The sequence below is a fragment of the Macaca fascicularis genome, chromosome 13, assembly GCF_037993035.2.
Source record: "Macaca fascicularis isolate 582-1 chromosome 13, T2T-MFA8v1.1".
NCBI lineage: Eukaryota > Metazoa > Chordata > Mammalia > Primates > Cercopithecidae > Macaca > Macaca fascicularis.
In genome coordinates, this window is record NC_088387.1 from 120,250,123 (window position 1) to 120,268,414 (window position 18,292).

At 46.2% G+C, this 18,292-nt stretch overlaps 1 protein-coding gene across 50 annotated transcripts in view; it reads left to right on the forward strand.

Moving 5' to 3' along the window:
• Positions 1–18,292, forward strand: part of MYT1L (myelin transcription factor 1 like) — a 532,999-nt gene that overhangs the window by 422,271 nt on the left and 92,436 nt on the right. For 19 of the 50 annotated variants that reach the window (XM_065527489.1, XM_065527488.1, XM_074012466.1 and 16 more), the window contains 4 exons: positions 7,218–7,468; positions 10,347–10,583; positions 12,236–12,357; positions 13,237–13,305. In XM_065527489.1, coding sequence (XP_065383561.1) covers positions 7,218–7,468; positions 10,347–10,583; positions 12,236–12,357; positions 13,237–13,305 — 679 coding nt within the window. Of the gene's footprint in view, positions 1–7,217; positions 7,487–10,346; positions 10,584–12,235; positions 12,358–12,719; positions 12,783–13,236; positions 13,306–18,292 lie in introns of all 50 variants that reach the window. The other 31 variants (XM_045369879.2, XM_045369877.2, XM_074012448.1 and 28 more) reach the window with 3 other exon arrangements.

The window sequence follows — 18,292 nt, forward strand, 5'->3', positions numbered from 1 at the left end:
GAGCATCCACTGGGGCATCTGGGCCCTGCCCTCTCCCAGGAGCTCCAAGCCACAGCCCCACCCCCCCTGTTTTGTATGGTGAGCTAAGAATGGCTTTGACATTTTTAAAGAATTGGAGAAAAACACAAATGACAAATAATATTTTCTGATATATAAAAGCTATGTGAAATTCCGTTGCCATGCCATGGATAGAGTGTCATTGGCACCTGGCTGCCCTCAGGGCTTGGTGGGCAGGCTGCGGTTGCTCCTATAGTACAGGGCAGAGCCAAGTGGCCACAAAAACGATCGCAGAGTTCCCAAAGCCTAAACATTTGCTACGAAATCCTCTCCAGAGGATAAGTTGCCACCCCCTGGCCTCATATGTCTCCACTTTGCTCTGTCTCCAGGCAACACACCCCACCCTTGGGGGCCTAGTCCTGTCAGGCTCCCAGCCCCCGAGTGGGCTCTGCCCGTGTTCTCCTTTTGATTATTCCCAGCTTCCAAATTCGCCAGCACTCAGACCTTCCCATCATCTTGGCACTTCCTCTTGTTTGCCCCCTGCCCTCCTGGCTGCACGGACGACTCTCCTGACTACCTGGGCACCTGTAGGCTCCTCTCGTCTCTCCTGCACGACCCCTCTGGAGTGCACCTCCCTGGCCCTCGGTCTCCAGTCCCAGCACGCCCACCTGCAGGGCTCCCTTCTTCCCTCCACCTGGCTGACTTCCCCACGGCCTCTCGACCTGAGCAGAGGCCACTCCCTGGTGAAGTTCTCTCCTCCTGTGGGCAGTGCGAGGCCCTTCCTACCACTCTCCGTCTGCCTGCGTCCATGGAGCTCGATGCCACACTCTGCCCCGCATGGCTGCGTCTCACCTCTCGGGCACTGCCTGCCGGGACGGCCTGTCTTCCCATGGGCCCCAAGCTCCTGCTGGGCCACAGCTGGGTCTGCAGATTCGCTCCACCCTCTAGGGCCTGGGCAGGCCAGGCAGGCAGTAGCTGTGCCAAGGACACTGAGGAAAAGAAAGCCTGACACCGAGACCCCGACGCCCCTTGGACATCAGCTCAACTCCAGCAAGTAGATCGTGTGCCTTTGAGATGTCATCCCACAGGCTGGAAAGCTCTGTTCTTTCCCATGTAAGATTAGATGTCTGTATTTCAACTTACTTGAAACTCTAGGTGGAAGTGTGTAAAGACCATGAGACTCAGTGCCACAGACGAGGGCCTGAATCAAGTTAGGTCTAAAGATTACTGGGTCCCAGCTAGTGGAGACATCTTCATGATGGACATCTTGTGATTGCATTTGTCTAGGTTTTCATGGAAATTCATACTGTGGATACATGTTTATCTGTTCTCTGCAAGAAAAGGTGAATCCATAAGGCAATAGAAATTCCTAGGAGAATGAGGCATGTACATTTAGTAAGAATTTCATGAGCAGAGTAGGCAAATGAAAAGGTCCTACCTGGAAGGTTTTATATTTTGTTGTTTTGGTTTATTATTATTATTATGTCAACAGCTGTATTTAATCACACAAATCCTGTGTGCTTTACCTTTTTTCCTGCAGTAGAGGAGATGGAATATTGAAGAGGTGTTTTTAGGATGGTTTAAGATCCAGCGGCTGCTCCTGTTTCAAGGCAGCTCTGGCATCTAGAGTTAAAGCTACTGCATTGCTCGTAACATACAGTGATGTTCTTGGCGCCTGGAAGAACATTAACACATTCTTGTCTGCTGATGAATTGAAAAGCAATTTGATCAAAAATAGCCTTGGGCCAGGCGTGGTGGCTCATGCCTGTAATCCCAGCACTTTGGGAGTCTAAGGCGGGTGGATCACAAGGTCCGGAGTTCAAGATCAGCCTAGCTAACATTGTGAAACCCTGTCTCTACTAAAAATACAAAAATTAGCCAGGCGTGGTGGTGGGCACCTGCAATCCCAGCTACTTGGGAGGCTGAGGCAAGAGAATCACTTGAGCCCAAGTGGCGGAGATTGCAATGAGTCGAGATCACGCCACTGCACTCCAGCCTAGGTGACAGAGTGAGACTCTGTCTCAAAAAAAAAAAAAAAAAAGCTTTGTTTGCTGAAAGAAAGTGTATTCTGTCGTTGTGAAACTGCTCTCATCAGACCAAGCATCCTCCGTGCTGGAAGAGGGGGAACAGAGCACCCCCAATCTGAAGCCCCTGCTCTGCAGCGCCCCCTGCTGTCAGGGCACTGAGCAGAGCAATGCTGATTGTGGTCCAAAAGATACTGGCATGAAGGGCTATGCTGACATTTTACAAATAGGGATAATTATTAGGACCAAAGACCTTCCTTTCCTGAGCAATTTCAACTGTAGGCACTCATTTTTATTTTTGTTTCAATTAAAACTTTCAAATGATTTTTTAATATTCAATAAAGGATGCATGTGAAAGTAGATGCTGTCTTCGCTGCCCATTTGAGTGTAGTGAGTCGACAGGCGCATCAAAAGAATAAATCAGTCACCGACTAAAATTTGGTACTGTCCACTTGGCATCATCTAGCTGTAGCATCTTATGAAATAAATATCTGGAAAAGTCAACGCATCGTCACATCTACATTTTATAACTTCAGGATAATTTAAGGTGACTCAAGTAAGATGAGAGGAAGAAATGCAGAGAGTCGTTTTAGTTAAAAATTCTTTGAAGTAAAATGTTGTCACATAGAGGTAGCATCTTTCTTTCTTGTTTCAACTTTTATTTTAGACACAGCGGGTACCTGTGCATGTTTGTTACACGGCATACTGCACCCAGGTGGTGAACACAGTACCCAAGAGGTAGTTCTCCAACCCACGTCCCTCTCTAGTGTCCACAGTGTCAATTGTTCCCATGTTTATGTCCCTGTGTGCTCAATGTTTAGCTCCCACTCACAAGTGAGAACATGTGGTACAAAGTTTTCTGTCCCTGCATTAATTCATTCAGGTTTGTGGCCTCCAGCACCATCCATGTTACTGCAAATGACATGATTTTATTCTTTTTATGGCTGCATAGTATTACACAGTGTCTGTGTACCACATTTTCTTTATCTAATCCACCACTGATGGGCGCCTAGTTGATTCTATGTCTCTGCTACTGTGAAGAGCATGGTGATGAGCATACGAGTGCATGTGTCTTTCTGGTACAACGATCTATTTTCATTTGGGTAAATACTCAGTAACGGGACTGTTGGGTCTAATGGTAGCTCTATTTAATGTGCCTTGAGAAACTTTCAAGCTACTATCCAGTGGCTGAACTAATTTGCGTTTCCACCAAGAATATATAAGTGTTCCCTTTTCTCCACAGCCTCTCCAGCATCTGCTGTTTTTGGCTTTTTAATAGTAGCCATTCAGACGGGTGTGAGAAACTGTCTCACTGTGGTTTTGATTTGCAGTTCTCTGGTGATTAGTGACGTTGAGCATTTTGTCACATGATTGTTGGCCACTTGTATGTCTTCTTTTGAGAAGTGTCTGTTCATGTTCTTTACCCATTTTTAATGGGGTTTTTATGGTGTGCTTGTGGATGTAGTTGTTCCTTACAGATGTCAGATATTAGGCCTTTGTCATCTGACATAGTTTGTGAATATCTTCTCCTATTCTGTAGGTTGTCTGTCTGCTCCATTGATGGTTTCTTTTGCTGTGCAGAAGCTCTTTACTTTAATTAGGTCCCGCTTGTCTATTTTTGTTTTTGTTGCAATTGCTTTTGGAGACCTAGCCAAAAAAATATTTGCCAAGGTCAGTGTTGAAAAGGGTATTTCCTAGGTTTTCTTCTTAAATTTTTATAGTTTGCCATCTTACATTTACATCTTTAATCCATCTTACATTAATTTTTGTATATGGCAAAAGGTATGGGTCTAGTTTCATTCTTCTGTGAATAGCTCAGCCGTTATCCCAGTACCATTTCCCCATTGCTTGCTCGCATTGGCCTTGTCAAAGATTAGATGGTTGTAGGTGTGTGGCTGTATTTCTGAGTTTTCTATTGTGTTCCACTGGTCTGTGTGTCTGTTTTTACACCAGTACCAAGCTATTTTGGTTACTGTAGCCTTATAGTGTACTTTGAAGTCAGGTAGAGTGTAACCTCTGGCTTTGTTCATTTTGCTTAGGATTGCTTTGGCTATTTGGACTCCTTTTTGATTCCATAGAAATTTTAGAGTCATTTTTTTTCTAACTCTGTAAAGAATTACATTGGTAGTTTGATAGGAATAGAATTGAATCTGTAGATTGCTTTGGGCAGTATGGCCATTTTAACAATATTGATTCTTCCAATCCATGAACATGGGACATTTCTCCGTTTATTTGTGTCATCTCTGATTCCTTTCAGTAGTGTTTTATCGTTCTCCTTGTGGAGATCGTTCATCTCCTTGGTGAGCTGTGTTCCTAGGTATTTCCTTTTGTTTGTGGCTCCTGTGAATGGGATTATCTGCTTGATTGACGATCAGCCTGGATGTTAGTGGTATATAGAGATGCTGGGGTAGCATTTTCTAATTGATAAGATGCTGAGCTCTCCCAGACAAACACATCGTTGATGGCAGTCGAGGCTCTTTGTGGACATTGGGCAGCCTCAGTCTCCACATCTGTGAGGTGGGTATGTGGTAGCATCTTACAGGGTGGCGGAAGTCTAGATGCAATTCTGTTGGAGGTTGCTGTGAACACAGTGTAGCGAGAGTCATGGTGAGAGGAGCTTGTGACGAGAAGTCTCTGGGCGTGAAGTCACCTCTGCGCCCACACTCCTGAGCATCGCCCTCACCAAAGCTGAGGGCAAGGTTGCCAGCCAGCCTAGGCCAGCTGCAGTTGTTTGTTGCATTGACTTGTGTTATTCCTTTAATTTTTTTTAGGAATTGAAATTCCCTCATTTCAAAACAAAAGTATTATTATTATTTTTTTAATTTATGTGGGCAATGATTTTTTTTCCCTAAACCAGTGGCTAGCCCTCACCAGTAAAAACGAAACCCCATATTATTATTTCATTTCTCCTACAATTGTTCTACTATTTCTTAACAAAATTGTAAATGATGTAAAATCACAACCTTTAGTTCATATCCAGAGTATCACAAACTGCAAACTGATGGTTGCTCAGGGTGGCTCAGGGTGCTCACTGCACAGGGCCAGTGGGGGTGTCCTCACAACCTCTGCTGTCTGCCTCTGGTTGACTCCCTTGCAGCCCCATGGTGGTCTCTCTCAAAAGCCCTGGCGTGGGCCTTGCTCAGACCAGCAGCCACTACCCACCCCGCCCTGTGCTGCTGGGCTCCTTAGAGGAGGGGCGTTCCCAAAGGAGAGAGAAGGGAGGGGCACACTGATGGACACTCAGACGTGCTTCTCAGGGGCAGCTGTGCCCCACCAGCCGTGGGACCACTCTGGGTGGCTTTGCTCATTCAGATTAGCAAAACACAGTCATAATATCAACAGATGACTGTTGTATTTCATGGGTTTTGTGGGTGTGGATTTGAGCCTCTGGTTCATGTACGGGAATCTGGGTGTAAAGCGGTCACCTGCTTGGGGAATTCTCTGTAGCTTTTGGCAGAGGCTGAGACGAAGACAGTGTGGCCAACTCCCGCCCTGGGTACTGTCCTCAGTGCTTCCTCTGCAGGGGCCTGTGCGTTACAGAATCACCAATAACACACCTCTTCCCCATGTCCTGAGAGCTTTCAGTCCCAAACCAAACCTTATCAATGATGACCGCTTCTTTTTTTCCTTTGTATCCAAATCCAGGGCAATTTCTTAGCATTAGTTCATAATGACCGTATCAGCAATGTGAGAAAGCTTTTTGCTTCACTTAGCTTTGTTCTCTTCTTCCTCTGTGGGGAGGAGTCCCTGGGGAAGCCTGGTTCCAGGTTCAGAGCTGCTGCTGATGGCACGGAAGACACCGCGGGAGCCATGACTGCCTGCGAGGTCTCCCTTTCCTTGTAGCAGCAGATAAAACCACAGTTTCCGTTGGAATTAGGCAGCCTGGAGCTTTGCTGATTAGGAGTAGGGCAGCCCTAAGCACCAGGAGAACCCGGGCTGGAATGTCTCTAGCCTATCACCAAGTCCTCCCAGCTGCACTCACGCTGCTCCCAGGGAAGCAGGCAGGAATGTCTTGGGGAAGAAGTTGCCTCCTAAAGGGAGGGACTCACTGACAGAGGGATTTAGGACATGAGAGAGACCAGGTCCACCCCTGAGTAACTCTTCACTCTGCTGGATTCCAAGTGAAATGTCTGGCCATGCACAAATGATGTCCTGTGACATTAACTGGCAGGGATAACAATTAATAAAGAAGGACCCATCAGATAAATCCTGGACTGAAACATTTTCATGTACTAAAGGAGATTTTTAACAGCTCTAACAAATAACCCTTGCCCCTCAGTGCCGGTTTGGCCGTTAGTGAGTGTGGTGGCTCAGAAAGGATTACCGGGCAGTGGGAATCGTGTCAGTGAGGGTCAGTGCAGGGAACAGAGAGGCCGTGGCTATGAAAGGGGCAGCTGCACACGTGCCCCACATGTCTGCCCGCCACCGAGTGGCCACTCAGGTGTTCCGACATTTATCCTGAGCGTATTCTCTACGTGCATTTCCCCCTTTCACTCCCATGGCCGGCATCAGCATTCTAGAAAAGAAGAATGTTGGACTCACCCTGTCTGGTCTGCAGGCCCAGCCAGAAATCCACTTCCCAAAGCACGTGGTCCCCACAGGCCCAGCAGGTGGCCCCCAGGTCCCCTTGAATCCTGGTCACCTGCACAGAGGACCCGGGCCCCAGGAGGCTGCCACAGCCCCTCTGGCTCAAAGGAACAGCCCACTTCTTGACAGATGAGAGACTGGATCCAGGTCGGGTCACCAAAAGTGCTCGCGAGCCCTCATGTGCGGGGGAGGAGCCCCACCCACTCTTAGGGCCTCCACAGGGGTTTGACTGGGCTGGAATTCCTGGTCACTTGCCTACACCCTGTGGTTCCTGAAAGCTAGCCAGCCCTGTGTCTGTCTTTCCAGGGACCAGGTAACTGTCTGTGCTGGGTGCGAGGTGCAGCCTTTCCAACAGGTGATGAATGCTCCTCCAGGGCAAAAAAAATAAGAAAAAGGGGAAAAAGTAGAAAAAAAGGAAAGGAGCCAGAGGGTTTTGTTTTGTTTTCGTTTGCCTGTTGTTTGTTTTCTTTACACCGAAGCCCCGGCACCCTGAGGGCCGTCCCACGCGGCTGTGTGTGGCTAAGGCCGGGGCGGGCAGGCCCTGCCATGTGCTGTCTGCCGTGTGCCCTGCGGCCGGGGCCTGAGTCATCCCTGTCCCTGTCTCCCCAGCGAAGCGGTACTGCAAGGACCCCAGCCCCAGCAGCAGCAGCACCAGCAGCTACGCGCCCAGCAGCAGCAGCAACCTGAGCTGCGGCGGGGGCAGCAGCGCCAGCAGCACCTGCAGCAAGAGCAGCTTCGACTACACGCACGACATGGAGGCGGCCCACATGGCGGCCACCGCCATCCTCAACCTGTCCACGCGCTGCCGCGAGATGCCGCAGAACCTGAGCACCAAGCCGCAGGACCTGTGCGCCACGCGGGTACACGCGCCTGGGCAGGTGGGGCCCCTGGCGGGTGGGGGAGGCGGGCCGCGGGCCCAGCCGCCGAGACACGCGGCGCTTTCAGGCAACTTACTTTATGGTGCGAACGCCCTGATCTCCTAAACCATTCCTGCCACTGTGAACAATCAGTGCAGCTTCCCTTAAAGCAGCCTGAACAGCACCATTGTCCAAAGCGCATCCATTTTCTCCATCAGAGGCAAGGGTCAGATCTTGTAAATTAATGTGCGTCAATGGATCCTTCTCTCCAGGATCCAGAAGCATTTCTGTAAACAAAGAAAGCCACGTGGTCCTCCTGTGGTCTCCAGTGACCACACAGAGGATGCACAACGCAGCGTGGACCTCCCTTGAACTTTGACAGGAAGCTCTGCTAGCACCGTTGCCAAGTGAAATGCAGGCATCTGCCCGTGGATTCCTGGGTAGCAGGGAAACAAAGGAAGTAAAAATCAGGCTTCACACCAAGGGATCAGCCGTGTATTTACAGCCAGCACTCGTTAGTTCCACATTTGCATGGGTGCTGTAGTGCTATGAAAGGCATAGGAAGAGTGTCTATTTTAATTTCTTATCAATTGAACCAATGCTTCTGCTGGGCGGGAGAGAGAGCCTTTAGGATGCAGCACAGACCTGGGAGAGCCGCCCCGCCGAGGCCACTAGGCGGCCGGGGAGAACCGGGCCGGGCGGTGCAGGGAGCGGTCTGTGTTCTCAGAGACGCTGCGCAGCGGACACGTTCACCTCCTCTCCCGATAAACAAAGGGCTCTCCACTGTTACCGCTGCCTGACCATGCACCTGAGTGCACAGCACTGACAGTGGTTCTTGTAAATACTTGTAGTTGGTATGAATGAAGAAAGGTCACGTTCTGCAAAGGTTTTTTCTTCTATCAGTATATTTAGTCCTAGATATTGGAGAAGCGTCAGGGGCCTGCAGTTTTCATGGTGACCAAGGTTTCAAAAATGCAAGGTTAGCATGGAAGAGATTCTGTGGCAACCACAAAAAAAAAAAAAGCAGAGACCCTTTCCAAATTTGGTTGCACTTTCTTAAAATTAAACTAAGACTGAGAGAATAAATCCAACATTATGAAGCTTAAATTAATATCAGAACTTCAAATCAGAGTGCACTTTGACAAAGAGAGTTCAGGCAGAATGATACTGTATAATTTATCAAGGTAACAGCTCCAGGGATGGTGGTCTCATTCCAAGCATCTTCCTTCTACTGTTGCGTTGAGAGGAGAGAGCTGCTAGACCTTTGAGGAGGCAGCAGCTTTCAGACCAGTTCTGAAATCAAATTTTGCTCAAAAGAGTGTTACTCTTTGGGGCAAAACATGCAGGATTGTTAGGGGTATTTTGATTTTTTTTTTTTTAACTTTCTGTCCACATGTCCCTTCTTCTCACTTTCTCCCTGAGAGGCAAGTGCTGCAGAATTCTTGATGCATTTCTTTTTTTTTTTTTTTTTTTTTTTTTTGAGACGGAGTCTGGCTCTGTCGCCCGGGCTAGAGTGCAGTGGCCGGATCTCAGCTCACTGCAAGCTCCGCCCCCCGGGTTTACGCCATTCTCCTGCCTCAGCCTCCCGAGTAGCTAGGACTACAGGCGCCCGCCGCCTCGCCCGGCTAGTTTTTTGTATTTTTTAGTAGAGACGGGGTTTCACCGTGTTCGCCAGGATGGTCTCGATCTCCTGACCTAGTGATCCGCCCGTCTCGGCCTCCCAAAGTGCTGGGATTACAGGCTTGAGCCATCGCGCCCGGCCTCCTTGATGCATTTCAAAGCATCCTTTAAAAAATCCAAAAAGCCTTACCCTGGACCTTGTTGTTGTTGTTGTTGTTGTTTAAGCCAGTAGACTAAATTGCAGGTTTGCTGAAATTTAGAGGAGATCAGATGGTAATCACTGTAGTAAAGGTATTTTTAGCTGCAACTGCAGATGTCCTTTCTTAAAATGAAAAATTATTTTCATCATAAAAGTTCTTATTACAGCCAGGCCCAGTGGCTCACACCTGTAATCCCAGCACTTTGGTAGGCTGAGGCGGCCGGATCACTTGAGGTCAGGAGTTTGAGACCAGCCTGGCCCACATATAGTGAAACCCCACCTCTACTAAAAAATACAAAAATTAACTGGGCATGGTGGCGCAAACCTGTAGTCCCAGCTACTTGGGAAACTGAGACAGGAGAATTGCTTGAACCTGGGAGATGAAGGTTGCAGTGAGCCCAGGCCGTGCCACTGCACTCCAGCCTGGGTAACAGAGCAAGACTCTGTCCCTCAAAAAAAAAAATTATATTACAAGGTAAATTTTAGTTTCTTCTCTTTCTTTCCTTCACCCTTCTAATTCTTTTGTTATCCTACTCCCTAATTCTTGAACTATTAGCATCAATAAAACTAAAAGAGAATTTTTAAGCTGATATATATATGTGTTTATACACACACATACATACATACATGCACATACATGTATATACACACATGCATACACGCAAAATTTTTATCTCTTAGGTATTTGTAACTGTAATAAAATTAAAACTAAACACTTTGTAATTTTATTCTGAACAAACTCTAAATCAGAGATATAATAGGACAACAAGGAAGGAGAGAGAGAGGATAGACAGTAGATAAATAGGGAAATGGAGGGAGGGAGGGAGGGTGGGAGCGATGCCTGGATTCTCCAACCAATTTTGCAGCTAAGCATGGGATAGCAGGAATGTACCAAAAGACCAGGACTGTTCACCTTGGGAGTTCAGGCCAAGGAAACAGCAGTGAGGAATTCCATGTTTGAACGCTCCCCTGGCTGATGGCAAGACTGCAGTCTGGGAGGAAGGACCCGTGGTGTTACAAGGTGCCAGGCCAAGCACAGTCACCATGTCTTTCTACCAACAGAACCCTGACATGGAGGTGGATGAGAACGGGACCCTGGACCTCAGCATGAACAAGCAGAGGCCGCGGGACAGCTGCTGCCCCATCCTGACCCCCCTGGAGCCCATGTCCCCCCAGCAGCAGGCAGTGATGAACAACCGGTGTTTCCAGCTGGGCGAGGGCGACTGCTGGGACTTGCCCGTAGACTACACCAAAATGAAACCCCGGAGGATAGACGAGGACGAGTCCAAAGACATTACTGTATGTCCTTTTCATTGAGCCTGTGTTAACTGCCAGACTTTAAAATGGGGCCCCAGCTGAAAGAAGTGCCATTTGCACATACCTTATGAGAAAATATATTTTCTCTTTAAATATGACCTTTAACTGAGGAGACTTAGAAAACAGTTTTTGTTGACCCAGAAGAGATTTGTGACTAACACTGATTAGAGTGAAACTATTGACTCTTGTAAATGATAAAGTTTATTTTCTAACAAATATGTTTTGTTACAAATGATTACTTTAAGAAAACATATAAATAGCATGTGATTTCATTTTTCTGGGTGTCCTGTTGGAACAATACTGGATTTTCCTTGCTGGTAGAGAATTTTAATAGGAGTCTTAGATACTTAAATGGTTAACTGTGTGCTGTTAATTAACTAGCTCTTCAAAACTAAGGACAGTGTCCCTTCTCTAAGAAACCTAAAGTATTCAAAAGAGTTTACTCTAGCCTTGAATTAATTATTCTAGTACCATCACCTAAATCTTTGTTTATGACTGTATTACTTAAACATCTATGTCAAGAACACATTTTTGAAATAGCTACAGTGTTCAAATTCAGGTTATTAAAATAGATACAATGCCCTTTAGGCTTTGAAAAGAAATAAAGAAAAATGTTTTCTTTATGTACTGACTTAAAAGTCTTTGATTCTGAGAACTATGACATCCTCTTTATTCACTGAAAAATGAAATTTATTTTTAGTACAATGGAGAGACCACCATCAAAGCACTAGTGTCTTACAGAAGCAAGGAAATAGAAAAAAAAAAAAAGAAAGAAACATTAGCCCCATGTAGAAATTGGCAGAGAGGGCACCTGCTTATAAGCCTGTTATCTGCATTCTTCAAATTGATTTCAGTATCCAGGCATTGTGAAAAAGAACCAAATCAGAGTGGCAAGCTAAATTTCTAAGTATTTTTTTCTCCTGCAGTGTTGAATCATTACTACCAAATAAGGCATGGTGGTTGAATCTCCAAATTTATTTTAGTTGAAAGTAAAAGCCCTCACAAAATGACAGAAGTGTTTTCATCCTGGATCGTCATGGAAGACAAACCTTCCCATGTAGCTAGACTTAGGAAATGTGTCTGCTGAGCATCGCCACCTGTAGAAACATCCACGTTACTGCAGGTGAACACACAACCAAAAAGGAAATTCAGTTACTTTCCTCTAAATTGGTCTCCCTTACCCCGAATCTTAAAGCACGTGCTTGCAAAATCCTGACCAATGGTGGGGGAAAGCTTAGCCCTAACACACTGTAGTTCCAGTGTTGAATCTTGCAGGCAAGTGTTGGATAAAGCAGCCCACCCGCAGGTGTGTGCTGAATGCTGAATGAGGAAGACCAAGTTAAACGTAGTCTCTGGCTGCCGGACCGTGTGTGTGTCCATGTGGTGAGCACGGCCAGATGAATATTGAATAAGGGCCCTGACCACTGACAGGTGACCATCATTTTAGTTTAGAGCAGTGGAAGAAAAGCTCAATATGCATTTTCAGAAGGGGCATTATCAGGACAAAGAGGATCTTAAAGGTACAGCAGAAAGAGGTGTAAGATCAGAGGCCACCCCAGAGCCACGAACCGCCTCCCTCAGTCTGTGCGCTGTGTGATCATCCGTGTGGCTCTGAAGCTGTGTTTTGCCCACAGCCAGAAGACTTGGACCCATTCCAGGAGGCTCTAGAAGAAAGACGGTATCCCGGGGAGGTGACCATCCCAAGTCCCAAACCCAAGTACCCTCAGTGCAAGGAGAGCAAAAAGGATTTAATAACGTAAGCATGCTGTGAGGTGAAATTATGAATCTTCTTAATCTTCCCATTCTTTGGCTGATTTTTAAAAACCGGATCTGTATATGCCTTGCCGTTTGAGCATGCGACATTCGCAGCATATAAATGTTTCCGATTGCCGGGTCAGTAGAGTGAGCAGCTCACCGTGCACTTGCCTGTTCCCAATGACGCTCTGTTGGACGGGGGCGTCATTTTCATTTAACCCGTGCATTTTGCCGCTTTTCTTCAGGGTGCTTAAATCCCCTTGCAGACATTGCAGCTAAACTGGAAACAATGAAACTTTTTTAAAAGTTTTTTTTTAAAACATACTTACTATTTTGGCTGTTTTTGTTTTTGTTTGGTGGCAGATGTCCAACTCCAGGGTGTGATGGGAGTGGTCATGTGACTGGTAATTACGCCTCACACAGAAGGTGTGACTTCATTTTTCTCATGGTGGATTCTGTCTTTTCAATTTATTGTTTTCAGCTTACCTCAACAATGCTGTCAAAGTAAAAATGTTGAATTCTGTGTCAACCCTTTAAGTGCTATATGTTGACCTTCAAAAGCATGCTAATTTATGTGTTGTATAATGTCTTTTATCTTCAAATAAACAACCTAAATTTGCAAAATTCTTCTTAAGCATTGAAGCCAAAGAGCACAAATGTTTTATCTTATTTTTTAAACAATTTCTTATTAACAGAAACATTTTCTTAAATTTATATTCGAACCAATTCAGAATTAATTATGCAAAAAAAAATTCAATATACAGCACTTGCCCATTGCTTTTCTGCATTAAACTCTTTAATTTTGGTTTTTATGTTGTGTTTGTTCGGGAGTTATGCGCTTCGCGGTTGACTGACCTGCCTGTCCCGGCCTGTCTTACAGTCTATCTGGCTGCCCCCTGGCGGACAAAAGCATTCGAAGTATGCTGGCCACCAGCTCCCAAGAACTCAAGTAAGATTTAATGACAATAATTCTCTTTTAAAAATCCATGCACTCAGTAGTTCACAAAAAAAAATGATGTGTCATTTGCAAAGAAAAATGTCTGTTAAAAAACATGGCCTGTGCACCCCAGTGCCTTGATATAGAAACGTGATTGAGTCCTCGGAATTTCAGCCACTTTTCCACACAACCCATTCTGCCTTTTCCCCTGACATACCTCCAGCTTGTTCATGTCATATCCTTCCTATCTGGAATTTCCTAAAGCATGAGTGTTTTCTCCAGATGTGCATGCATATGGAAGGGAAATTTTACAGTTACTCAAATTTTTAGAAAATGACTAAATAATCAACATTTAATTTTTAAAATAAATTCATAGGAGTATTTACAATATGGATACTTAAGTAGCACTCATGACAAAATCTACCATCATAATAGCTATTTTCTTAAATACACCATGGTCTTAGTCATGAATACTCTTTAGGACAGTGTCAGCTCGCGGTTCAGGGATCCGGAGAGTCGTGGAATTCAACCAGACACACCTCATTCTAGAGTTTTACCTCCCTCTTCTCTATGCCTGTCATTTTTAAGCATAAATCTGGCAAAAGGGTGAAACACCTACATTTATACTGCCACCCTGAGATTTCCCTCCTTCGCCTAGACATCTCTAGATGCAGGGCCAGACAGGTTCGGAAGAAGCGGGTAGAAGTCACGGAGGGAGTCCCAAAGCCTCCGCACTCCAGGGAGAGCATAGGTGCAGGTGCACACAGGGAAAGAGGGCGAGACCTGGGAGATGCTCACAGTGCGATAAGAGCCAAGAGTCCCCAGATAATCCCTTTAAATTATTGGACATGCCATATCATTATGTCAAATTGCTTGGTTTTCCTTTTGTTTGGAAAAAGCATTGTTATCCACGCAAAGAGAATGCTGCTTTTCAACCCACATTTGATCTCTTTCCCAATCATCCCTCCCCACCTCCCAGACCCCTGACGATAGACCAGGACTGGCATCCCAGACCCCTGACGATAGACCAGGACTACTGCAAAGTGTAGGCTTCTGTTTCACACCCATGTCATCTTTTACAGGATCCCTGTCCAAGGCCCTAGGGCCATAGATCACCTGCTTATGTTCAGTGACTTCCTGAACTAGCTCTTTCGCCACAAGACCCTTGGAACTTTCTTCATGGAATGTAAACGCCTGGAGGGCTTCCTCTTACCTAACGGCTGTAAAGTCTGTAGCCTCATCCAAAACAGTTCCTCATGGACAAAGTAGCTTTAGGATCTCAAAACGACAGCATTAGCAAGAGCAATTCAACCCGCTTTGTTCAGGCATCTTTTGTATGGCTGGAAACCACATTTCCCTCATGGTCAAAACATGACTAACTCCCCTGGGAACTTGGCCAATACATCAGAACATGGCAACATTCCTTTGAATTTCTTGATGAGGGACACTTTGCAAAAGATTGGCACATCTCCAGTTCCAACAGGCCAGCTGTAGACAGGAAAACAACCGCTGTAGAAGTTGCTTCTAGTGTTGCCTCTGACTGGTCAGACACTGCAGGGATTCGTTCTCTTTGGCTTGCATCCCTTCACGTTGGGCTTGGCGGCTTATGCTGGTTTGAAATTCCGGCCAGCTTGCTGTTTCTCCAGCATCAGCACTTTCTTCTTCTCTTACTTCATCTTGCAAGACGGTGTGATGGTCCCCACCTTTAGCATTTTCCGAGGGAGCCGGTTAGCTCTTCGTGCCTTCCAGGGCAGGGTGGGCATGGGCAGCCCCTCCTTCCTGCCTTGTCTTGGAGGGGAGACTGTATCTTCCAGGAGGTGGATGGCCTTTTCCTAATTGTGGTTGCTCAGAAAGCCACACTCGTGTCTAAACTTATCTTTGCAAAAAGTAAATCCTATTCTGATAGAGCCTCTCTGGGAAATCTGAACTTGACTGATTTTCTTAAATGGTCCTTTTCTATGAATGGATCTTCAAAACTAAGAATTTCAGTCAAGCATCTTCTGTAAAAACACTAATGTTTCAATGACCAAATTTTACTTGATGGTATAACCATAGGTTATAATTTCTTTTCTTTAACCTTGTAATTGGTGACACCCTTTATCTGTTACCTGTTGGATCTGGGTCAGCAAGATCTGTTGGGTGGGATTCTCAAGCCCGGGAACATGGACTGAGCCCCTCATGACTTGCAACAACTTTCTTTAGAATAATTCATGCATGAGTCCTTTTTAATATTCTTTGTGTATATTTTCAAGGCTTTGGTCAATTTGTCCTGCAGCAGCAGCATCCCTGATTAACAGCATGACGTTAAACCATTCACTGTATCCTGCCACAACCTCTAATCATTCATAAACACATGGTAGAAAGTGGGCCCCAATTACCTCTGAAACTCTTCTCTACGTGTCAGCTAACAAATGGAACTTTCTGGAAATTTTCTTCTTGTCACTTCCAACGCTGAATTGTGATATTTGGCCTTTAACAGGACATTCTTGATCATGGACAAAGCAAATTTTCCAGATAAACTCTCGCTCTTGGATCCTCTAAGCTCTTAAACTTCCTGAGATAACACTTTGCCTGGTTCTTACCCAGAGCAGCAAACGTGGGACGTTTCGAAAAGAAAATTCATAACCTCATGTCCAATTACGTGTAACATGTAAACTGAAACTGGATTAAAATTTAATGTGCACCTGAATCTTACTCCAACTCTGGGACTGTTGCTTTCTTTGCTCTGTAGCCCATCTGGTGTTGAAGACATAGCTCAGAGGCTTAGAAGTCAGGAAGGAAGCCCCCAGGGTAAAAGGGACACTTCGGGGAGGCAGACGGAGGAGGGACGCCCAGTTCCGAAAGCCTCTGTGCCTGGCAGACTTTTGCGCATTGATGCTTCAAGGTGGAATTCACCGTCACCTTGTATGCCCTTTCTAGGAGCCGACCTCCCAGAGTCGCCGTGAGCCCTGCCTGGCTGTGATATTCACTGAGATCACAGGCCAAAAAACAAAAAAGAATGCAGATTAGAGTTTTTGGGGGATGAGAACTCTGCCCACCATGAGCTCTGATTCCCTGTAAGATTTCTTCTCGTGACATTTCATTTGGTAGGATTCCCTGAAACAAACAGCAGGAAAGAGCGCTTGCAAAACCTATCGCAGCTGGTCAGCCTTTTCTTTTTCTTTTTCATTGTCTTTAGGAACTGTATTCTCCCAGCCAGGAATTATTTTTTTCTGCTTCCAGATGTGTGTGCCATTGTAGACATGGGCATGGTGTAGGTATAACCAAAGTAAGCCAAATACAAACTGATTTCGATCACAGGGAAGTGGCTCTGAAGAGGAGCCCACAAATCGGCTTCCATTTATGCTTTGGTTGGCCAAATTAAGATTCCTCCTTACTATCCTTGCCTTTATCTTATAATACCAGGAGTCCCGACATTATGTAACTCCTTGTAGGAAAAAGAACCTCGGGCTACTTGTTGGTTTTCCTGGAGTCTGAGCTTGGCCTGAGTCATCCCGGCAGTGAGCAGGTTGTACTCTTGGTCCCTCGGCCTTCGCGACGGTCTCATACGCTCTGTAACCTCTAAGCTCATATCCTAGGCATTTTTCAGCTTGAGCATGCAGGAATTTTAGCCACATCTAACACATCTTTTTAACCTGGTTACATGCATTTTAAAATACGTCATAAGTCAAAGAATTAGCATTTTGAACGTGGGTCAAGATGTTGCTTTTTGCTAAGGCTACTTATTTCTAGCCCATCCTGGGGCTTGGGTTCTCTGCTGTGAACATAACAGGCACAGGGAGATTATTTGCCAGGCTCTCCTGGAGACAGATGTGAGCTTTGCTCACCCCACAGCTTCCATTGTTAGGGTGCAGGAGGGTCGCCCGCTTTGACTGCTCACCACGTTCTTAGGAATAATCCTCATTTCAGTAATCTTTTGCTTTCACAGTTTACAATAGTCAATCCACAGAACTCTGTGAATTACAACTGGCCTCGGCTGGGGTCTAGTTTCTTTAACAGGAGGCCGTATTTCCTTATCAGGGGAATGAGCTGACCTCTGTGTAAATTCAGCTCTTTTAGGACAGAAAGTTGTGTGATTTCAGCCTCCACATTAGGAGGGGATCTGTGTGATCTCCCACTTCCAAGATTGCTCTTGTAGCACCCTTCTTTCTGTTATAAAAGATCGAACCATTCAGCAGCTGACTTGGCTCTCCCGAGAGCACCTGGGTGCACGTGACCAGCGATGTGCGTGAGTGGGAATATCTCGGGGAGAAGAAGCGATGGCCTGGGGTTTCTCAGGTGCGGGTCCCTCCGGCGCACAGGGTCCGCTGGGACTCCGGCAAGCGCCGCCCAGGCCACAGGGATTGCGTGCCTGCCCCAGAGCCTTCCCCAGATCTGTGGTGGTCCCTGCTTGTGCTGAAACGCTGCAGGCTTGTGGGGTGCCCGACAGTGGACAAAATGCTTCTGCACAGACTGTCGTCTTCGTGAGGAAAAGGGGGAAGAGGTGCTTAGACCCATTTCACGGATGTGAGAACTGAGGAACGGGTGGTTGGACTGCTCAGTGGAGATGCACAGACTATCAACTGCCAGGACAGAGCCCGACTCAGAAGCTTTCCCACGCTTCATGCCTGCTCCTCAAAATCAGGACAAAGCCTGACTCAGAAGCTTTCCCACGCTTCATGCCTGCTCCTCGGTCATTAATAACATCACCTTCAGTGTGCTGCTTTGTGATTGAGAATTAAGGGTTTACATTTAGTGATGACTACAGCCCTCCACATGCACACACACACACAGAATTTATTTTTGTTTCCACACTTGGCCTCGTGCAGTTTCCCTGTGACCCGCACAGGGAGCTGAGCTGGGACCCACCGGCGGTGGCCACCTCCCCGGCACTGTGCCACATCCCTGGTGGAACGCTGGCACGCCCACTCCTCACAATCAGCTAAATGCATTTTGAACTTGCTCCTCCAGGGACCCAGTTCTACCATTTATATTTTCACATCTGTAAATGGTTTATAAA